General features: G+C 39.2%; 1 protein-coding gene across 8 annotated transcripts in view; it reads right to left on the bottom strand.

The window, feature by feature from the left end:
- Positions 1 to 24,280, bottom strand: part of LOC139941842 (serine/threonine-protein kinase ULK3-like) — a 181,249-nt gene that overhangs the window by 45,574 nt on the left and 111,395 nt on the right. For 7 of the 8 annotated variants that reach the window (XR_011786632.1, XR_011786630.1, XR_011786631.1 and 4 more), the window contains exons 1-13: positions 23,268 to 23,476; positions 22,316 to 22,456; positions 21,083 to 21,203; positions 20,457 to 20,561; positions 19,899 to 20,042; positions 19,394 to 19,476; positions 18,867 to 19,022; positions 17,994 to 18,099; positions 16,950 to 16,990; positions 16,529 to 16,661; positions 15,078 to 15,145; positions 14,417 to 14,581; positions 13,419 to 13,485 (exon numbers count right to left, since the gene is read on the bottom strand). Coding sequence is in view for 4 of the 8 variants with exons in the window: in XM_071938471.1 (XP_071794572.1) it covers positions 13,419 to 13,485; positions 14,417 to 14,581; positions 15,078 to 15,145; positions 16,529 to 16,661; positions 16,950 to 16,990; positions 17,994 to 18,099; positions 18,867 to 19,022; positions 19,394 to 19,476; positions 19,899 to 20,042; positions 20,457 to 20,561; positions 21,083 to 21,203; positions 22,316 to 22,456; positions 23,268 to 23,369 (1,432 nt within the window). In the remaining 4 variants the exon portion in view is untranslated. Of the gene's footprint in view, positions 1 to 13,418; positions 13,486 to 14,416; positions 14,582 to 15,077; positions 15,146 to 16,528; positions 16,662 to 16,949; positions 16,991 to 17,993; positions 18,100 to 18,866; positions 19,023 to 19,393; positions 19,477 to 19,898; positions 20,043 to 20,456; positions 20,562 to 21,082; positions 21,204 to 22,315; positions 22,457 to 23,267; positions 23,477 to 24,280 lie in introns of those variants that run through there. The other variant, XM_071938469.1, reaches the window with a different exon arrangement.

Raw genomic sequence — 24,280 nt, 5'->3', positions numbered from 1 at the left:
ATTATTATGCTTTGCAGCTTGCGGAAATCCAATTATACAAATACATTTTTCTATTTTTTTACTTCTTCAGAATGCAATGGACATTATTTACAGCTGCTGCCTCCAATAAATTTGAACATTTTAGAGCACGTACCGCGAAGAATCCGTGTGAAGTATTTTGGATACCTCAAAGGGTAAAGTATTTTGGATACATCAAAGGGTAAATATTCACACCCAGGAAGCCACCAAGGCTATTGTTTACCATAGTTAAAGGCAGTGGACACTATTGGTAATTACTCAAAATACTTATTAGCGTAAAACCTTTCTTCGAGAAAGAAGTATTTTTCCACGAATTTGATTTCGAGACCTCAAGTTTAGAACTTGAGGTCTCGAAATCAACTATCAAAACGCACACATCTTCGTGTGACACGGGTATTTTCTTCTTTCATTATTATCTCGCAACTTTGATGACCGATTGAGCTCAAATTTTCACAGGTTAGTTATTTTATGCATATATTGAGATACACCAACTGCATGTGAAGGCTAGTCTTTGACAATTACCAATAGTGTCCACTGCCTTTAAGATTTTCCAATGGAAGTGCCCTTTGCAGGATGAATATGGCCTTGCCCTTCCAAAAATGAACTACCTGGCCTGCATACTGCTGACTTTCAAGATTGATCGAAGCATTTTAGCTAGAACTTGAAATAGATTTCCTATTCAAAGAAAGGATCTGGAAAAAAAAATCCTCGTGGTTTCTTCGAGAAAAAAAAAATGGTGACACATTTGTCACCGGTTCTTTTGGTCGTCTTTATTTTTCAACAACTACACTGCAAATTTGTTGGTCGAAAAATGTGTTGGGTAAATGCACTGCTAATTTGTTGGTCACAAATAATGGACGTTGGTTAAACAAAACCTTTGCCCAACACGCTTGGGCAAAGTTGACCAAATTATTGGTTAACTGGTTGGTCCAATGTATATATTATTGTAAGTTGGGCAAGATTTGCCCGAGAAGTTGGTCAAAATTACCACAGTAACCAATGGTGTTGTGCACAAAGCTTTCTGGTTGTTGGGCAAAGTTCCCGGTGCGCATATATTGTACACAAGCAACATCATGGCGGCTGGCTGTCAAAAATACTCTTCGAGATCGGGGAATGGAGTGCTTCTCTGAAACGTTATAGGTAAGATGCTAACAACAACCAATATTTAAAGGTTTACCCATAGCATATACTGATTCATGTGTAGTGACACATTGTTTAGTTTTCAGAAAAATATACCTCTGTCGACCTGACAAAACTACGAACATAATACCCAGACGAGGACCCTACCCATAAAACTTGTTTTAAAAAAAAAAAGTTTAAATGTTTGTGTAAATCTCCAGTGAACATTGTTGGCGCGTCACTGAATGCGACAGCGCCATAAATAATCTATCATGGCGTTTTCAGGTTCAGAAACCTTTTTGAGATAAAGGTGTACACTAAAACGAGTGCCGCACTGTTTAGTTTAGGTCTATAATATACACTACAGACATATTTGAACAAATTAATCAAATCGTGTTATAGTAATGTATCTCAAAATGGCTTGATCGCTTTTTTTTTGTAAACGTCTTTAAAGGAACACGTTGCCTTGGATCGGTGGAGTTGGTTTTTTAAAAGCGTTTATAACCGTTTGGTATGAAATGCATATTGGTAGAAAGGTGTTGTAAAAGTAGAATACAATGATCCACACAAATACGCCTCAAAATTGCACGGTTTTTCTTTTACCTCGTCGACTAACACGGTCGGCCATTTATGGGAGTCAAATTTTTGACTCCCATAAATGGCCGACTGTGTTAGTTCTCAAAGTAAAAGGAAAACCACGCAATTTCGAGGCATGTTTGTGTGGATCAAAGCATTCTACTTTTAAAACATCTTTCTAACCATATGCATTTTATAACAAACTTTTTTAAAAGGCCAACTCGACCGATCCAAGGCAACGTGTTTCTTTAAAAAGGCACCGGGTGTCTTTGGTAATTGTCTAAGGCCAGTATTATCACTTGGCGTATCTCAACATATGCATAAAATAACAAACCTGTGAAAATTTGGACTCAAATGGTCATCGGAATTGCAAGGGATAGACAAGAAAAAAACAGTAGTTGCACAAAATGTGTGTGCTTTCAGATGCCTAAAAAGGAGGTAAGGCTTGAAATATTTTGTAATATTCAAATGTTTGAGTGAGAAATTACCTCTTTCTCAAAAACAATGTTACTTCGTCAAGGGAGCAGGTTCTCACAATGTTTTCAACAGCTCTTCATTTCTTGTTACCAAAGGTTGTGTGCTAATAACAGTTTTGAGTTATGATAGTGTTCAGTGCCTTTACGATTGCTCTCTGTCATGTTTATGAAAGATATCGACTGTCAAAACGACATCAAGTCACTCCCCTTCCCAACTCCCAATCCCCACAGAAAACTGTCCCATCACACAGTGTAAAAATATTCAACCATGGAGCCTATAGTGCAGGGATGACCTACTTACTTTCCTGGAAAACCGTCCGTAAATGTTGTTTTAAAAGTCTAAAGTAAATACTATAAACGCACACACACTCGTACCGTCCAAATGTTTTTTTATAAATTTGTACAAATACTTTATACCTATCGTCACCATGTGTTCTTTTTACCTTGTCCTGATTTACACACACTCCCTGTCAGCAATGACCTCTTACCCACGTCAATAAAAAAAAACGTCTAATAAGACAAGAATTGGCCATGATGATGACAGGTTATTCACCGCCCATCCCCAACCGTCCCCCAACCCTTCAAGCTTTACATCTGATCGATCCCCCTACGTCTTTCGCTATCACGGCCGGCGGCTGTCTGCTGATGTAAAGGCCGTGCATGCAACCCTGTCGTCTTGAAGGAGGCAAACCTGCTGAAGGCTCCTCCAGTTTGAAATTGGCAATTCTATACTCGAGCTCTATCACTACTTCATCTGTTTCTCACGTCCGTCATCAAAGCTATTTAGGATGGAGAATTCGCTCTGGCAAGGCTCATCACATTGTGGGGGATACTCGGTACAGCTGAGGGTCCTATCTTTGGCATGAGGCAACGGCCTCTTTCAAGCCCCCCCCCCCCCCCCTCCTCAAAACACAAATATGGAGTGCTAACGTTTATCCAATGAAACCATTGTATCCAATGAGTAAAAACCAGTAAAACCAATACCTTGATCCGCACCAGTAAGCCCAGGTGCGGATAAGGCATGCGTGTCCTCCTCTGAAAGACCAATGTACCTCGCCGTAGAGGTCGCACTAACATGACCTTGATATCACCCGTCGAGACTACGCGAGCGGCCCATCTCTCTTTAACACTGTGCTTGATCAAAAAAGGGACAGATGGGCACAACTCCTCAAGTCAAAACGGTAGTAAGTAACAAATCGACGCATGTCATTGAAATAAGTTGGACACAATTGATTGACAACTTAAAAACATTGCAAGCAAAAATAACAGCATTCCACATTTAGCCTAAGAAAAAGATTTCTCAATTTCCTCCTCCTGACCAAGTTAAAAAGCAAGTCAGTTCTTTTTTTTTTTTTTTTTAGAACAAGTAGTCTCCCGAGATCTAAAATCTTTCCTGCGGCAGTAGAATAAAAAGCAATACCCAGTTCCGATGGATAGACACAAAGCTACACAGCAAAGTAGATATGTAAACATTGTGTAACTGCAAGCCGGATATACATTAAAACTTAACCATGCAATGCCTGAAACACTATGATCCAACCTACCAAAATAATGGATTCAGCAAGCTAGGAGACAAACCTTTTGGTTAATAATGTTTTGAAAAACGACAGAAGAAAATACAACCCCGGACAAAATTTCAATTATTCTGTTTACTAAAACTATTATTTAAAAATATCTTTACTCGGCGATCCAATATCAAAAGCTAACCCATTATTACGGTCATATCAGTGTTTATAAAATATTTGTCTTTAAAGAGCTACCTGAGCGGAATGTTTTCAACAGAAATGGTATTTTTACTTGTTTATAATGCACTTGTTCACCATTTTAATGTAATTTTGATATGTGTACACTTCTGAACTTTTCGTAATTATCGATTAAAAAATCAGGCCCCTACCTAAAGGTGTTTTGAAAAACTAAAAACACTTCTGCCGTTGAGAACGGGCGTCAAAGGACAATGCCGCTGACGTCATTTGTGGGAGCTTGCTTTGTTATACATCCATGCTGCAACAAAGCGGCTTTATCTACTTATGACGTTTTTAGAGTAATTACGTAACGGGGCTTTTCGCAAATCTCGCAGAAAAGCTCTGGACAAGGGCATACAAAATGATTGTTTTTTTACACAATTGAAACCTATTTATAATCATACGACTCGATTTCCTTATTCATCGAAAACATTTTAAGTGGAATTCAGCAAAGTTCACGACTTGACATTTTCGTTCAAGCAGGTCTTTTTAAGGCAGTGGACACTATTGGTAATTACTCAAAATAATTATCATCATAAAACCTTATTGGTAGTGAGTAATGGGGAGAGGTTGATAGTATAAAACATTGTGAGAAGCGGCTCCCTCTGAAGTGGAGTAGTTTTTGAGAAAGAAGTAATTTTCCACGAATTTGATTTCGAGACCTCAAGTTTAGAAGTTGAGGTCTCAAAATCAAGCATCACAAAGCACACAACTTCGTGTGACAAGGGTGTTTTTTTCTTTAATTATTATCTCACAACTTCGACGACCGATTAAGCTAAAATTTTCACAGGTTTGTTATTTTATGCATATGTTGAGATACACCAAGTGAGAAGACTAGTCTTTGACCATTACCAATAGTGTCCACTGCCTTTAAACATGTTCACAAAATGTCTCCGAGAGAAACGTGCATTTGGTTGTGTTCCTCTGTCTTGCCTTGCGCGACACAAAAATAACCATAAACGCGACATTACAAAACATGAATGGCAACTTTTATTGAAAGCAAGTCGATTAAATCTTCCATTTCAAGGGATAACCTGGTATCTACGGTAAACATGTCAATGAGAATAATGCGTTGGGGATGTTATTCCTTTGCCTTGCTCGACCATAAACCATAAACGCAAAAACACAAAACATGAATGACAATCTTCCTTGGGTGAAAGCATGTCGTTAAAACTGTATGACTTTCATGATGCTATTTATAACTATACAGTAAAAACTATAATTGCTCCACTAGCACTGTTCCTGATGAACCACATCATTGCCCATCAAGTAATGACGTCATCGTCGTTCACGCACGAGTGATTTCAAGGTTTCAGGTTTTATTTGTTTCCACAGTAACAAATCTAATACAGGCAATAATATGTACATGTTTCAAATAATACAGTTTAGCCAGGTAGATATAAATGCACTTTTGGGATACTGCACGGGAGCTTACTGAGAAGCCTTATGGTACACGGCAGGCCGTTCGAGAATACAAAGAAACACAACTTTTCTTCTTGTATTGAATGCGGCATGGGCTCTGTTACCATTGTGTTTCTTCTAACTAACAAAAAAGGTCTTTCTAACATTTGCACATTTGCACATTGGCTTGAAGGTATAGTACACATGAGTGTAATGATATATGAGAAAAATTAACAACTTGATACATGCAACCATATTGTCGCCACACGAGAAATCCAAACATATCGTGTACGTACATGATAATTGATCATGTATGAACATTATAACTGATTGTGTATGTACACGATAAGTTACTGTGTACGTACACATTATAGCCATTATACACTTTCGGTATGGCAGTATTGTCCAAGTCCCACACTTCGTGTATCACAACTAATATATAAAATAACAAACCTGTGAGAATTTAGGTTCAATCGGTCATCGGAGTCGGGAGAAAATAACGGGAAAACCCATTCTTGTTTCCGCGCGTTTTGCCTTGTCATGACATGTGTTTAAAATAAATCCGTAATTCTCGCTAACGAGAATTTATATTGTTTTAATGTTTTCTCAAAAAGTAAAGCATTTCATGGAACAATATTTCAAGAGAAGTCTTTCACCATTACCTTCTGTAAACCCTGTAAATTATTTGTAAATCTGTAAACTTTTTTTTTTGTTCCTGTACCGAAAGTGTGTAATGGCTTTAAGAGACAATGTTTGGCATTACGGTTCTGTCCTATATCAATATTGGTGTTAAGGAATATTTGTCTAGTAGTACAACATCTATTAAAGAAATTCAACAACAGTTTTGGGTTGAACAAAGAAAAATATTACAAGTGCAGTATAAACACCCTATTTTAAAACTAAACATTTTTTGTTGACCTACATTTAAAGACTTCTATCGCGCATTGGGGACTCACTGGTTAGTGCTGTATGAAAGTGAAGCCACACTTAATAAATGTGTGCTTAATGCTGCAGAAAAATTTAGCCTACATACATGACCCGCTGAAAATCCAACATGGATATTGAAGGTATACCATCTGTACAAATGCTACAAAGTCGAGACCTGGGAATCCTGGCTGTGGTTAAGACCTGGGGATTATTGACTAAGACCTTGGGGATCACTGACTAAGACCTGGATTCAAGGGAAGCTTAGCTCAAGATTTGGTGGCCGAGATAAAGATTTCAAAAAAACTCATACAATTTTAAGAAAACAATTGGTGTTACAATATCCTGTGAAATGTGTCAATCATAACTGAGTTCAATTTTAAAGGCAGTGGACCCTATTGGTAATTGTCAAAGACTAGCCTTCACAGTTGGTGTATCTCAACATATGCATAAAACACCAAACCTGTGAAAATTTGAGCTCAATCGGTCATCAAAGTTGCGAGATAATAATGAAAGAAAAAACACCATTGTTAACGAAGTTCTGTGCGTTTAGATGGTTGATTTCGAGACCTCAAGTTCTAAATTTGAGGTCTCGAAATCAAATTCGTTGAAAATTACTTCTTTCTCGAAAACTATGGCACTTCAGAGGGAGCCGTTTCTAACAATGTTTTAAACCATCAACCTCTCCCCATTACATGTCACCAAGAAAGGTTTTATGCTAATAATTAATTTGAGTAATTACCAATAGTGTCCACTGCCTCTAAAGTCAGTGCTTGTAGTTAAGTACTGTTTAGTCGAGTTGCTGAGTACTAGGGTGGTCAAGTACTTGGGACTTCAAGTACGAGTATAACAGTGACCGAGTCCAACAGCCGAGTACCAAGTATATGGATATCCATGTTGGTAGTATTATGTAGTCAAGTACTTTTCAGTCGTGTATTTTGTATTGCTGAGTACTAGGGTGGCCGGGTAGTACTTGAGTCAAGTACTTGGGACATCAAGTATCAGTATGTGTCCGAGTACCAAGTATTCTGATATCCGAGTACCAAGTCCAACAAGAACTGAGAACCAGTATTTGGTCATCCGAGTACGAGTATGAATCATTTATAAAAAAACAATATTTCAAAATGAAGAAGGCACTAAAGCTGAAATGCACAGAAAGTATTGTTTAACAATATACCTTATAGATGGTGTGGTATAATCCCATAGCCTTTCCGGGATTTAAGTACAAATTGGGCGCTTAAAACATCCTTGAGGGTTTTAATTAGTAATTTTCAAGATAAAGTAAAAAAATTCATAATCTTTATCTGACAGAACACTTTTCAGAGGATCTTATTCAGAAAAACATCCACTGTTTACTCAAAAAACAAATACAAATAAATGTTCTCTCATTACAATTAAGCAGGTTAATTATCACATTTATTCCTGGAAATTCATTGACTGGTACAAAACAATTATAACAAACCAACCCTTTTCAGGAATTTCAGGTACCCTTTTTTAGAAAAGAGATGGTTTTCATGCATGTGGCGGATCAAGGATTTACAGATAGTGGACCTAAGTCAAGGTGAACATTTTCATATTCATATTCTGAATTTGAACAGCTTCCCGAAGACCATATTGTAATGTTCATCTCAAATTCATATTCTAACTAAGTACGACAGCACACTGTTCAGACGGTCATTATGTTCTTCTCCTACAGTCACTGTTAACAACCTATAATACTATAATACCACTGGGGGTTAAACCACATCCCAGCTCATATCATATATCACACATCAGCTTAGAGAGCTTTCAGTCTTAGCCCCGCATTAAAAACAGGTGCCGACCTCGCATCTGTCACGGTTCCCCTCTTTGCGTCGTCAAAAAATAAATTAATTGATTTTTTTTATGGTGAATTAAGAAGAGATGGATTGGAAAATTGTATGCCTCTTGTCTAGACAGGGGTTCATATACACTTTTTTCACTGAATGATTTAAACAGACTCATGAACCGCCAGCTGCTGGCAATTTTAAAATAAAATCACTGCTATCCGGAAAATTTTGGCGAGGAAATATTTATAGTGATCGTAAAAAAAATGAGATCAATGTTTTATAATTGTTGGCTGGTTGGTTGCAATTTTAAATAAAATCGTTGCGTGAAAAAAATAATAATAAAATTATTGCGAGGAAATATTTATAGTGATCATAAAAATATTATAATTTTTTTATGATTATTGGTTGGTTGACTCTTGAGAAAATCTATCATGGATGGTATTTGTTTGACTTAAAGTAACACACAAAAGCAATTGAATTTATTTTAATTAATAGAAGTACCTACAACTCAACACATACTGACAATCTCATTAAACGGTTCTCATTGAGAACACATGATATGATGTGTCAGGCCTGATACTTCACGAAGGCAACAAAGGTAATTGCCTCCATGTCCCCTGGTCATTGCCTTGGTGCCCTTGATATGCTACAGTAGAAATCAACAATTTCCTCATAGGGTGCCCTTTACCAAGGCGAAAATGACCTTGCCCTTTCAAAGACGAAGCAATACAAAAGGATGTCCTACCTCCTCAGGTAGTACTTTAAAAGCAGGACAGTGATCTTTTCAGAACTAAATTTTTATTTGTTTATGCAAGTCGCCCGAAACAAGGCTAAAAGCCACTCTAGGTTAAGAGCTACAAGGAAGAAAACATAGACATGCAGAAACTCAGTGGGGCTGAAGGTAGGAATTGACATTCCTCCTAAAAGATGGCAGATCATAGGATGAAGGGAAACATGCACCAGGCAAGGAGTTCCAAAAATATGCAGTACGAGGGAAAAAGCTACTGGAGTAGCTCTTTGTTCTACATCTCGGCACAGCCACAGTATAAGGATGAGAACAAGCAGAAAGCCTGGTCTCGCACTCAAACACCCTGACAGGAGGAACAAGGTTGGATAGACTGGTGGAACATTTACCATGGAAATAGTCTCGCAAATTCTAAAGATAAATTCTGCCGCAGTAGAATAAATAGAAAGACAAACTCTCAAGAATAAATCTACTCAGCAAAGAAGATATATAGATGTGGTGTTACTGTAAACTGAATAATGGTCAGTTTGCAGTAACAGTGCAGTATATATTATAACAATGTACAAAATGTGCAAAAAAGTGACGAGACAAGGCTGTAATTTTTGTCTTCACTAAAATGCGAGAGTGAGATGAAATTTAACAACTCTACTCAAAGAGACTTCTATGGTTACCCGATGGGCTCAATTTCACTAAGAGCTAAGATTAATCTTATCTATATATTAATAATGGTTGCGAAGCCAAGAATTCTCAGAAAAGCAAACTTAATCACTACACAAGCCAAAAAAAAAACCCATGGAACGAAGACAAGGAAAGAAGTCTTCCATTTTAGATGTGGGAGGAAAACCCCTTGAGATGTGTTCCATGGGAAAACCCACGCAAGCAGGAAGGTAGCATTGTAAACTACACAACTACGCAACCTATCTACACAAGATTTGAAAACTGGGTCATACACTGGGGAAGGCGAGTGAGGAAAGAAACCACTGCGTTTATCCCGCCCACACCCCTGAATCTTCGTTTCAATCTTAATTGCTGCGCAAAATGTGATGCCACAATACAAATCACACAGGCGATACTGATAACTCGTCTTAAACTCCTTTAGTCTGACAGAGCTCTGTAGGACTAATATCTTAGAGCTGCTTGAGCAGAAAATATTGCATTTAAAAGAATTTTCTGCTAAGTATAAATTAGCAGGATACCAGGCACAAATTGCACATGTGGCATAGTAGTTTGGCTGGTAATCTTGTTTTTTGGTAAGCATAATTTTGTTGTGCTAAGCTGCTTTTTGTGCTTAAGCAGCTCAATGAAATTGGGCCCTGAATCTAATGTTTTCCAAGTATGTGTAATATGATGAAGACAAATACATAGACTGGGATTATCTTGAAACTGACTGTCTGGAACAAAATGTGTTGGTTGTGACTGCAATTGAAATGTGAAACCGCATCATGCTATTGACTAAGCCCAGTTGGCTTACTGTAAGCTGTCTACTACAAGCCAATTGTGTTATCCATAAAAGTTCTCTACGCTTTATCAAACCCTTGGGGGCAACATCTCTCGGTGATTATAAACGCCTAACTGAGGATTTAATGTTGTGTACTGCAATGTCCATTCGTGTAAAATGCAACTTAATGCCAACTTCATTACAGCGGAAGGTGTTATTGTCTCCCAATGGGGGGTCATGGCTATCCTGATTGGTTGAACAGAGTGCAGGCAGGGGTAGATGTATTCCCCAATGGGGGTATGTATTCCCCAATGGGGGTAGTGTAGAAGACAATGACCTTATATAAATGTCAATTAAGTACTCAATAACTGACTGTCAGTTACTTTTAACTGATACCGTAATTAACAACGTATGCAAACAACACATTAGTGCCAGGAGAAATGGTGCATTAAGAGCAAAGGTGATGATAGGGGAGGGGGGGTGCAATTTAAAAATGCAGAAAAAAACTGCTTGAAATAAACTGAGTGGGGCACCAGTCACAACATTTAAACTTAATGTAATTTTGCCTGGTTACATACTTCTGTTAAGCAATACTTGTCTGTGCTTAGCAAGTGTTTGTGCTTAAAGGCTCTATGCAGTTGAGCCTAGGGCCCAATGGACCGTTCCGGCTTTCCACTAAGCTCCGCCCACCGCGCACGTGAGCAAGACACGTGTACAAGCACTCCCAACGACATTCTGCACGATTCTGCCGCGCGTGCCAAAAATAAGCGCACGCATGACCGAGTTTGTCCGACCACAATCATTGCTGTGATTGGTCAAAATGGGTGAACGCGCACAGTTTGATTGACAGGCCGGATCGGTCCATTGCATTGAGCTGCTTCAGCAGAAACTATTATTCTCTAAGAATAAACTCTACCTGGCAAGTAGATACACACATGGTGTTACCGCAAACCAAATATATATTGATACAACCATGCAATGCCTCAAATCCTATATAGAAACTATATTGCTAAGTAAAAATTGGGCAGGATACCGGTCACAGATGCTACATGTGAGTGACAGGCTGTTTTGACTGGTAACTTTATCTGGTAAGTATACTTTTGTTGTGCTTAGCTACACCCGCAGTGTTTTTTATCAGGAAAGATCACAGAAAAGAGATCATAGACAACAACTTGAGAAAGCCCACACAATGTCACTCTATTAAGCATCTGTGCGTCGGTGCAGTGTGGCATAGTGGTATGCTCAATGCCCGCTGATCTTCCATCTCAAACACAGTACACACACACATTACACGCAGTAGAATCTATCCAACATGATTTGTTCTTATTACGTGCTTTAAACCAAATCAACATTACACTTCTACATCTACACAAAATATCCATTTGCCTGGAAATTACATTTGCTTCCCAATCTCTGCCAGTATTAATGGATTTAAAATAGTACAGTACGTCCGATATGTCATCAGTTGGTAACCTGATTTGCACAACTGGATCTGTTTGAATCACTAGGCATTAAGAGCTTGCTTAAACCAGCACAGACTTGGATTCAGTTGACCTAATAAACTAAGGTTCATTGACTTATAGAAAGAAACTACAAAGAAATAGTAAACTTGCAAATCTCTTTTGTGTGAGTGTTGGCTCTGAAAAGAGCCGGTGTGGTCTTGACATTTCGAACAGTATACTGTGCTCGTCTTCTCTGACTTGTTAGTTGCAGGATAAATGGAGGAGACCTTCTCATATTTGTGTTTGGTAACTTGTAAAGCATCGATCAAAATCCAAATTGAATAAGACACAAACCAAATATAGAGCTGCCTATATGCTACAGGAAGGGTCATGCTTTGGTAATAAATGGCCCTCAAAAAAAAGGCGGGAACTTCTTAACCAAAGTTCTACTTGTTATGCAGATTTAATGGAGGTATTCATCCTGCGTTAAAAGTTTGTCTGAACAGTCTGTCTAGTTTGCCATTATGTGGCTTAAGCCAAGTTTAGTTGAGCACCAGTCCATGATAAATCTCGAGGTCGCATGTCCAAGTCAAAATTTATTTTGTTCACCCAGTTAACAGTTATTGCAGGTTTTATGTTGTTGTTTTTTTCTCTGAAACTAAAGTTCATTTTCAAAACAAAGTTTTGATAGAATGATTTGCTAATTCACTTTGAGAACATATTTTTCTTTTGACAAAAGACAGTTTGATTGAAGTTAATCACACCATCCCTCCGAGAGTGACAGCGCCAATTCTAACCACTTGTAGTTCACTACGCAAACGAACAACCTATCAGCCTGAACTAACACCGTATTGCAGCCAATATTATTGGTTTCCGAGTGATGGACAAGTGGCCTGTTGTATCAACAGAGAGATACTGCCTCCCTAACAAATGAAAACCCTTCATATGAAAATGAAACTGTCCGTTTGACGAGTCTATGAGTTTCTAAAGCTGGTTCACGTGTATTTTCTGCTGCTGCTCCAAATGAATGGAACTCATTACCGTCACATCGTTGTCATGTACGTAACTACACTTGGACAATTCAAGAAACTACTTAAGACTCCTGACAATGACTAGAGCAAGACAGTTGAAACGTTCAAACCAATTAAGACCTCACTCCACAGTAGAGAAGTTCATAATGATCCTCCATAAGCTAAAAAGCAGTCCCAGCTGATTTTCTACCTTCTGCCCGGGAAGAAGTTAAAAATCAGGACAGTTCTTAAACTAAGAAGAGTCCCGAAATCCAAAAATCTACTCCGTGGAAGTATAATATAAAGCAAGACAGTTCTCTAAAGAACAAACTCTACCTAGCAAGTAGAAACACACTTGGTGTTACCACAAACCAAACATACCTCACCATGCAATGCCTCAAACCCCATTTACTTAAGACTCATTTATACCAAAATACTTGACTGTTCTATTTGACTACACACGGGAACGTCTTGAGGGTTGGACTTTTTGAAGCATCTTCTGTAGGTGTTTTGTAACCTTAGGAAAAAGGCAGCTGATATAAACTCTGATATGTTTGTATGAATGAAACCTTTCATCCACAGTCAAGATTCCATCGAGGGTCACCCTTGGTTACAGGTTTCATCTGAGTTCTCGAAAACCGCAATTAAGATTCCTTGATTGGTTTCATAGCCCCAAGTAAAATAAGAACAGTTATAAAACCTTTTTATGTTTAACTTACCAGTTTTTCGTGCTTCGCCTGTGAGCGCCTCATTGATGGATTCTTGCTTGAAAGGTATTCTTTTGATCTGTAAAATAAAGGAGTCTGTTTGTCAGGGATGAGAGTCGTTACTAACAAACAAAAATCTGAAACTGGGATACAAATTCTTAGTTTTTTTTTAAATAATGGCATTTCCACCTTTTGGTAAACCAAAGAAGTTGTAGATTCATAAAACAAAAGTGGCTTCTTATATAGCTCTCAGGTCCGTCATGCAGTTATGCTCATGGCGCTTCAACAATATTACCCCCGTCACTGGGCCTTCAATCGTTCCTTAACCATCTCAGCTCCCTAGGGAGTATACAGCCTGTGCCGCCAAATATGTAGCGCAATCAAGGTTAATCAATCACAATAACCAACTCTGCCCTCACAGGTACCCATTTACCCCTGGGTGGAGAGAAACAATTATAGTCAAGTGTCTTGCTCAGGGGCTCAAGTGTCTCGACCGGGATTCGAACCCACACTCTGCTGAACAGAAGCACCAGAGCTTGAATTCGGTGCTCTTATCCGCTCGGCCAGGACACCCCATTATGAGCTTTGGAACAGTGTCCTCAGCACTAGAGGAGTAGACTAGACCAAACAGCATGATTTCTTTATATGTTGAAAAAATTCCGTCTGGTTTTCTTCCCTAGGCAGACATAAAAATGACCAAGGCAATAATGCAAGGCGCATTGATACGCTATTGTAAAATGCTCTATATAAGAAGTAGTTATAATTATCTCGGCATGACCTTTCAACCGCACCCGCCAAGCATACGCGCACACATGTCGGACTTTATTTGTCGGACCTTCGTTGCGTTGTGATTGGTCAATACGCAATGGGGCGGAGCTTAACAGATCGGTCTATTCGGAAAAGGGCAAAAGAGACAGTGATGTAACTAAGTAATTTTTCCACCAAGTCAAGTCAAGTCGCAAGTCATTGAAATTGGCGTCTCGAGTCGACAACACTGGTAAGAGACTTACTTCCAAAAACTGCTTGATAGTCTCGGCCCTTCCCATGTATCTTTGCACCTCGTTGTTCATCACCTCCCTACGGCGCCCTCGTGGTTCACTCTGGAGAATTGGAATGAGTTGTTCTAATGTATCTTGGTAGAGTTTCAATGCCGATTCATAATTTTCTTTTGCATCCTGAGAATTAAGACAATAATGTTGTTTTTTGAGGAAGTGTTTTCATGGCAGGCAGTTTTAATTTTTTTTTTTTTAAGGAACGTCATCTTTATCGAGGGTAAACTTAAATCAGCGCCTGGTTTTGATTGGCAACCCTGTTTTTTGTCTTAATAAAACTAAGAGTTGAACATTTTTATGAGGAGTTTAAAACAAAGGGTTAAGGACAAGGCTGCCAAAGTGAAGAGGTATGACGACTTGTGTATGTATCTATTTATGTTACAAGGATATCACAGTGGTACTTATCAGGTGTTGGACTGTTTCCTTCAAAATGTTATATATGTGTCACATGAGGCAAGTTTCAACATGAAAAGTTGAGTATAATAGTGTAAGGGAAGATTTATAAAAAGTTTTATAAAAACAAAGTTGTAAAATAAATAGAATACCAATGAAGGAAAGGCAACATGTGAGCTTGTTTTTGTCCATTTCCCCAGATGGAATGTTGGAATAATCTACATACCTGTAATTCTGCCTCATGTGCAACATTTAGAGCGAGTTGTAGGTTATGGTGACCAGCAGCCAGTTGTTCTATTAAGAAACAAAATCAAAAACATGTACTAAATATACTGAATGTACATTCATCAAATCATCTTCAAGAAATAGGTTTTGGTAAATTGGGTTTGTAGGATTTGAAACTTTGCATGGTGGAAATACGATATAGAAATGATCGTCTTCTGGAGAAAGCCGAATTGCTAAACTGGGCTTATGTAAGAAAAAAAAATGCAGATATTAATATAGCAACTATTACACCAGCCGCCGTTTTTCACAAAGAGTTAGGACTCGTCTTATCTTGAGTTAGGATTAATCTTAAGGTCTGCATACTACAGTGCAGGGTTGGACTCGTCCTAAGTCATAAGATTAATCCTAAGTTAGGAAGAGTTTTGTGAAATCAACGGCTGGTCACTGGGCTATTTATTTTGGACCTTAAACCATCTCAGCTCCCTATGGAATATACAGCCTGTGCTGCTACATATGTAGCGCACTAAGCTAAATCAATCACAAGAACCATCTCTGCCCTCACAGGTACCCATTTACACAGGATGAAGAGGAGTAATTAGAGTTAAGTGTCTCGTTCTCAAGGACACAAGCGTCATGACTGGGATTCAAACCTACACCCTAATGATTTTAGCACCCACAACTTGCGTCAGATGCACTCAACAACTCAGCCGCGACACGCCACATTATATAAGTGTTGGTTCTACCCTACACCGATTTGTTAGCACTGTATACTTGGAACTTTCCCCGAGCTCTGGGAAAAATATCACAGGCACATTTCTTTGAGCGTGATTCCAACCCAAGACCTTTGCAATCTGAATATTCAGAGTAACATGCCTGGTATCTGTTCTCACAGAACTCGTTAAGTACCGAGTACACAGTGTAACACACATCGGTGTAGGGTAAAAACCAAACTTCATAAATACCCCAGACAGTTTCTCTACTCCTATTGGAGGAGAATGCGTCACGTGGGGGTGTTTAAACCTTTGATAATGACCAGCTGGAGCTGTTTATAACAAGCTGGCCTCCGCGTGTAGGGCCTGCAAGATTGTCACGCGGAACGCAATTCATAGCTATAGTATCAGTGCGTAATCTAAGCGCGCACGTGTAATCTAAGCGCGCGTGCCTACACATAACCCACACGCATCGAACAGCTTTTGAAAAAAATATTTCAAACCTCAAATTTTCAATTGTTTAAGTGTCTATAATTGTATTTTTTAACGTTTTTTAACAAAAGGGCATTTATGAATGGGAATAAAAAAGAGTAGTGACTCGTTCTTAAATGTCCATTTAAAACCTTGCACGGTCGTTGTTGTGCTTTATCACACGGCCACCGACCCTGCCGGCTTTAAAAGGCCATTGAAGAACTCGTCGCTACCCTTTTATTCCCTTATTAATATGCCACATTATAATTACCTAGTAGGAAAACATCGGGTAATGTTTGAGGCTGGTTAACTTGAGATGTGGATGGAGTTGCTGAAGGAGTTGGTTGGGACTCTGGCTTAAGTAAAACTTTTAGTTCCTCGGCTCTTGTCAAATATTCCTGGACCTAGAAGTGCAGAAATAAAGAAAACTCAAAGTCCATATTACCTTGGTATTCATGGGGCACACTGCTTATGGCCTAGGCTAAAAAAGCATTTTGTTATTAAATGAATATGGTTGGAAAGATATTATTTTAAAAATATCAAGACCACACTGGCTCTTTTCAGAGGCAACACTCACGCAAAAGAAATTTAATACATGGTTGTACCCGCACGTGTTCTATTTATTGATAGTTACCGGGACTTCTTAGTATTGATAAAACAAATTGACAATAAAGGGCGAAAAAGACACCAACCTTGGCTCTCAGAGCATCCTTCCTTCTTTGATCCTTTTCATCTGTAGTTATGAGAACAATTAAAACTCGTTTATTTTCTTCTTCCTACATTGATCAAATTTAATCAATTCATTTCAAATCCAAAAGCGCAATTGGCAATAACAGGAGAGAAATTTGAACATCAATGGCCAACAAGGAACATCAACGACCAAGGCGCAGACCCCGATGGGCACTATCGCTGTTATATATTGGAACACCAATGCAGACCTCAGCCCACGGGTACCCCAAAACTGACCCAGGATGTATCAATTTAGCAGGGTATTGACGCCAGTTGACGTGAAAACATGGCGGCACCCTGAAAGCGCAGGAAACAACATGGCGGCACTCTGTGTTAAGATGGTGGCGTCCAGGCAAGTTAAGGATCATTATATTATATAACATCCAAGCAGATCATTGCCATTTGATTAGAGGATCGTCCGTCACATGTGCTTTTTTCGTGCCATCCGAAAAGTACTATTGCACGCTGAGCAAGGCACATACTAGCATTCAGCGACTGCGTATCTCAAAATAGCTGTACAGACACACATTGTCAAACAGGCTGACCCAAAAGAAACGGGTGTAGTTTCACAATTAGAAATTTTAGACCTACGCTTTGTTTATTTTGAAAGTTGTATCCTCCCATCAAAATGACAAAGATCTACTTGGATGTTTTATATAAAACATAATGAGTGTTTTTCATTCGTGCAATAGTGCAAAGAAAGTTCATTCGTTGAAAGATATAGCGTTCCATTTAACTCAGCTCCACCTCGTTGAATAGAACTTTCCATCTTTCAACTCATCAACATATTCACACCAGCATTGCACTCTTTACTTACATTCATTATTTGTGTATTATAATGGGTGCGTTCGATTAGCTTACACGTGATACTCGTGTCTCCCCCGGTGTCAGCCAACAAAGACCCAGCTCACGAGCTGGTCTCTAGTGGATACCAGGAGTGTAAATCCGCAGTACACACGGGGAAGCTAATCGAATGCACCCAGTATAGATGAAGTTGATAAACTCACAGTGTATAGCTGGTATGAAGAACTGGACAGACTCACAGTAAAGTTGAACTGCTGATTTGAAATCTCTTGCCGTGTCCTTCTCAATCGCTTTCAATATTATAGATTTCTGAGAATCAAATATAAATAGAGCTAATACTATTTAATTTTGAAAAAAGTGCTGGCAACATTTTCTTTTGGGTCTAAATAGTCTGAACAACTAATATGGTCTTAACAACAAAAATGAGCAGCTTGTGACATTGAGTAGGAACCATCAAGTGCCAAGCTCAAGCGGCAATTACAGGATGTTAGCGGAAAAACTCAAATAGGAAAGGGAAATCCAAGCAATCAGATACTGAAAAGGTACTGGAATTTCACGGAGGCCACAGAGAACTTGACGGCTGTTGCCCTGGTCTTGGCCCTGGTGCCCAATCAAAAGTTTCCCACAGACTTTAAGATTTTCCTATGGAGGTGCCCTTAGCCAAATAAAAATGGCCTTGCCTTCTCAAAGATGAAATTACAGGCCTACCTAAGAGCCTGATATTTATTTATAAAGATGTATCAATTAAGGCCATCAGGCCCAATTTCATAGAGCTGCTTAACGATATTAAAGCACATTTTTGTACTCACTGTAGCAGAAAAATTTTCATAAGTGTAAACGTATTTCACAGGTTGGCAAGAAAATTAGGCGGCCATCTTGCACGTTCACGCTATACCACACCTTGGACAAGCAGTTAGCTCTCTAGGTGTTTACTCGTCAAGAAAGCATTCACCATGGATTATTGTTACGTCACAAGTTTTCATGCAATAAGCACCGGAAGGTTTTTAGCAAGACTTTTCGTGTGCCGTTTAGCAGCTCTATGAACGTCAGCCCATGTCACCAGAGTATAAACTTACAGCTTTATTGAGTGAATCCGCACTAGGAATATGTTCTAGATCGATGAATGGATGAGCGAAGAAATCACTGAAGTTGATTCTCTCCTCTGGGTCTCTCTGAAGAAGTCTCACTAGGAGGTCTCGACAACTGTCCGATATGTGCACCGAGTCTGGAATCTAATCAAGACGAGAAAAGATGTGGTATTAGTTTCTTTATTTACAAAATCTATCAGAGATTTTTTTTTCTTTTTCGTAGATGGTCTTCCTGTCAAGGGAACTCAGCATAACTATTTGCAAGCAAATATTCTCAAGGGATTAGGCAAATCCATTAGCCTGCTTGAATTATGGTGGCCACTATAGGAGTGCAGTGTGTTGTTTGGGTGTATACAGACAAATTACCTAAAACTCCACAGTGTTGTAGTATTGAATCCGCCATATCTCAAAATGGCATGCTGAAATCATTCGACTGTGTTGGATTTGTATGGCGGTAGATCTGTACAAACAAACTTTTCTCATGGTTGTATTTGGTTGTAGCCAGAAATACACACCTGAATGGGTCTTGAACTTCTAATCTTCTCTGCTAATTCAGTGAAGGTCCTTGAAGCAAATGGAGCGCGTCCAAAAAGGCACTCTGTCAACAACAAAACAAAAGTCATTCAAGCAAAATATTTTGTCAGTGCAAAAACGTCAGATCTTTGAAAATGACACTTATGTGTGTTAAGGGTATGTCACTGTTTTGGTGACAACACAAGACCTCTTCCACTGTGTGACGTCATGCAGTTAATCGCAGAAGCTGTGTGCACGTGGGGGTCTTTTCGCAAATCAGAGTGGCAAATGCAATATATGGGTCTTTAAAAGTCAATATATAGGCATGACTAAAAGGGAAAAATCTTTGTGGAGTTTTTTATGTAACTTAATTAAGTATTATTCTACAGTTGTATTTAAAAAAGCGAAGCATTACTTAAATTGCTCTAGTAATAACATTTAAGCAGATATGGCGTAGTTTGTTCCAACGCAAAAATAACCATGTTTCATTATTTAAGAAACGCTCACCGAACATGATGACCCCAACTGACCACAGGTCAACTTTAGCGTGATATTTACGCTCGCAGATAATCTCTGGAGCCATGTATAGTGGAGAGCCTCGTAACGTGTCAGCAAAGACGTCCTCTGTCATGTAGGACGCAAAACCAAAATCTGCAACAGCAAAATCAAGACAATTCATGTAAAATTGTTATGACTAAATTATGGGCTTGTGACATTCATTCTTCGATCCTCATTAAGCCTGGGCGATTAGTGTGACTAGTGTCATAGTCGCGACTAATGATTGCTTAGTCGAGTCGCGACTATTGTTTTTCAACTACTCGATTTATCATGCTGCCACGACTGAACATCTTCATTTGAATGTCAGGAAGAATTTCACAAGATTAAGAAACTGTCTTCCAATGTATAAGTTTTTTTCACATCTGACCTTAAATAGTTGATAACATTGCAACTGTGCATTGTTGGGGCGTACATGTAGCAGCAGTGCACCAGTTATCTTTCCAGTGCATGTCAACCAATAAGAACGACTGCCTGATAGACCCAGAGCCTTGGCAACGCCTAACTCACCTGCTAATCGGAGTACAGGATCGTAAGTATTTGACAGGAGTAGGTTCTGTGGTTTCAAATCCATATGTGTGATATTCTGGGATTGCAGACATAGAAGTGCACTAGCTGTAGACAAAACCATAAAAGGGAAAACTCAATGTAATGAAAGGTTTTCCCTAGAGGGTTGCATGCCAAGTGTCTATGGATACCCTGTTCAAAATATGGACACATTGTGTTGACTAAAACAAATGACCCTACATTTAAAGGGTTTTGATACCTTTTGTAGATCAAGTTTTTTGGCCATGACACGAATCCCTACTCGCTGTGAATGAAGATGTGTGTAATATAATTTATCTGTAGAAGTTTCAGCTTTATTAGTCTTCAAGTTTTTGAGAAAAAAAAGGGAGCAATGTTTTCAGGAGAGTGGTGTAAAAGCACAAAAAAAATTTTTGTGAAATTGTTTTACTCGTTTCTCAAAAACTATAACGCCTCAGTAAGTCATATTTTAAGAGATGGTTTCTACTATAATTATCTTCATATCGTGTACAATTAATGTAAATCTGTGGACCTTTGTGTTTTGATTCGTACAAAAAGTACCCAAACCCTTTAAACTGAAAACACTCAGGTAGCTCAGCGGCTGAACATACCAAGCTGTCTGAGGAACACTCTAACGGTCCGCTCTGGTAAGGCTTGTTTGGTTCGGATGAAACTAGACAAGTCACCACCACTGCAGTACTCCATGATCAAGTATATGTAGGTGTCGTCCCACTAAAGGATAAATCAGGATAGGTACAAATAGTGTAAGTTAACCAATCAATCAATAAATCAATCAATCAATCAATCAATCCAATAAGCCTACAATGCAGGGCCAAATTTCATGAGCCTGCTCTGCTTACATAGGAATTCTGTGCCTACGAGTAATTGAACTTTGTACTTTAAAAGAGCGGGATTTACAACCTGTCAACATTTGTGCCGGGGCTCTACCAACTGAGCTATCATGCCCTATGCTGGCAGTCTTCCGTATTTTGTCAATGTATTTGTTCGTGAGTGCCAGCCAGAATTCATACATCGTAAGGATCACACCCAGTTTAAGATACAACCATGTCCCTCCAAACAACAAAATTTGAGAGAAAAAAACAGGGAGACTGCCAACATAGCATGGCTTGATAGCTCAGTTGGTAAGAGCACTGCATGGCATCTAAACCTAGAGGTTGCAGGTTCAAATTCCGCTCTAGTCAATTTTTCTTTGTTCACCAGACTTTGGGTCAGGGGTTTGGATAATCGGTAGGACAATGCAGGCCTGGAATTTAATCTTCAACAGGGCAAGGCCATTTTCATTTTGCAAAGGGCACTTCCATTGTTGGACAGTCTTAAAGGCAAAGGGAAACTTTTGAAGGGCACCAGCAAGGCCAAGACCATGCAGGGCAACGAAGGCCATGTCTCCATGGCCTGCATGTAGTTCCAGACCTGTAATGTTTTAGGGGCTTAATAATGGCTTGTCTATACACCTCTCTTAATATTCATGCATATCGGCTTCATTCTAATAACCCAAAATGAGGCTATCCGCACACGTCACTTCACCACCAGTACCAGCAACTCGTTCCTTGGCTTAGCTTCAGCTACAGGCTCTGTGTGCTGATGTTCATGCAATATGCACTGCTCCAAAATGCAGGTTAAAGGCAGAGCTAAATACGCAGCGTGTGGAGCCCAAGCCCGAGTCGGAGCCGAGGTTTGAAAAAAAGCCTGTTGCAGTGGCTGCGTCAATGGCCTTGTTTTGGGTTAGAATGGTGACGTCATGCATGAATATTAAGAGAGGCGTATACTCGAGTCCCTCAACACCAACAGTTCGGGTTCAAGGAAGGTTGTTAATTGTCGTCTACCTGAAAGTCTTTGAGTTCCACAATGTGCTCATGATGGATTCGTTTCATGATCTCTATCTCGGTGAGAAGGTTCTCAACTGACTTCTTGCCGAGACTGCTCTTCAGAACACACTTCACAGCAACCACCTCACGCTGCTGACCCTGAAGCACACAATAGATAGAGAGTAGTTTATTATGTTCTGGTCACTAAACCAAAGATATCGCAACTGCGTGACATGTGTAATAATCACAGTAGTTCACTAGTAGGTAGCCTAGATAGAAGGAAATTGGTTTGCAAGGGTGCTTGATATGAACAAGAAACACCAGGGTAAACCCACCACAAGAACTATGAGGTTGGTTCCGCTATCGTTCATAGAGACGATAGTGGAACGAACCTCAGTCATAGTTCTAGAGTAGGTAAACCCCTCCCTACTCGGAAAAGTTTCCATATGGCGCCACCACTTTTGCATTCGATATTAAATATTATAGTATCTAATTTACCTCAATGAGATATTCCTTTTTGTAAAAATGCATTAAAAAAGTGGTGGCGCCATACGGAAAATTATCTGCTTGGAAGTCTGTGAATGAAAACAAGGATGTTTGCTTTTAACCAGAAGCACCGGGGTATTAAACCCCTTCTCGTATACCTTTCCGTATGGCGCCATTACTTTTTCACTCATTTTTACAAAAAGGAATTAGCCCTATCTCATGACATGAGGTAAATAAGAAAAAAAATTATATTGAATATTTCATATCGAATGAAAAAGTGGTGGTGCTTCATGGAAACTTTTCCAGTAAGGATGATAATCCATATGTTTTAAATAAATGTAGTTTTTAATCTAAGATTAAGCATAGCCCATTTATTTGGGTAAATCCACTTCGTAAACAAACAGTAAAAATACTATTCTAATATTAATAATAATAATTCAAACTTCAGTTAGTTTTAGTCTGCAATACATTGTGCTTTGCTCACTTTTCTGTACGCTTTGTACACCGTTGCATACGATCCGCAGCCGAGTTTTTCTGTAAAAACAAATCCTTGGAGTTTCGGTTGATTTCTGTTCATCGAAGCCATCGTGGAATTAGCAGTCAAGTCGCTGTCAAATCATCCCACCCGCTCCAGCTCAAAATCCTGCGCTACAGCCAGGAATTACACAGAACTCCTCCTCCTAAATTGTGATGACACATGTATTTTAAGTAGTAGATATGAAATGTAAACAAGACTAGAATCAATGGGCTACGAGTAGGGTGGGCGTGACGGATGCCGTTTCTAGACTTGGTTACAAGTCGCTTATCGTGCTTTTTGCCAGAGGCCGTGTACGATTGCGCGGCTAGAGCTAGCTACGGCTACGGCTAGATTTCAGCGTCATCATGCGATGAAGTTTGACGAAATTGAATGAACTTATAAGGGACCAGTTGAATTTGAATGATCTAATTTATAAAGTAATAACACTCAAGTGCTGATGAGAGTGAATGAATTAACCCCTTGCAACTCTGGAATGCTCAGCATCTGTCTTCACAAAACGAAATAGAATGAGCCGGGTAATTAACTTAAATGTTGAAATTGGCCGGGAAAACCGTACAATAATATTTGTTTGGGGCCATGGATCCGCAAATTTTTCCCATTGACCAACCACCCAAGTGCGGTATCGGGTCGCACCTTTTCACACCTTTACATAATATGACCATACTGTCCTTACTCTATGATATGACGGAGGGACAGTTCGGGTGAGCGGTGAACGACAACATCCTGACGTACCCGAGGCGTATAAATTGGAAACCAGAAATTGTGACGTAGCTCTCGAATTGACCATAGTTGTAGTAGCCCTTTAGTATCAGCATGGAGTATTCTCAGTGAGTTATTTCTTTGGAGCATCACCAAGTGTGTGATATTCCATTGATCAACCATGACCGTAATAGGGCCTAGTACACTAATACAATAGGCTGGCTGAACCTTTTATCTTTCTCTCAGTTTACATCTATAGC

This window comes from Asterias amurensis, chromosome 9, assembly GCF_032118995.1.
Source record: "Asterias amurensis chromosome 9, ASM3211899v1".
In the NCBI taxonomy this organism is placed as follows: domain Eukaryota; kingdom Metazoa; phylum Echinodermata; class Asteroidea; order Forcipulatida; family Asteriidae; genus Asterias; species Asterias amurensis.
This window is presented reverse-complemented; position numbering and strand designations above follow the sequence as displayed.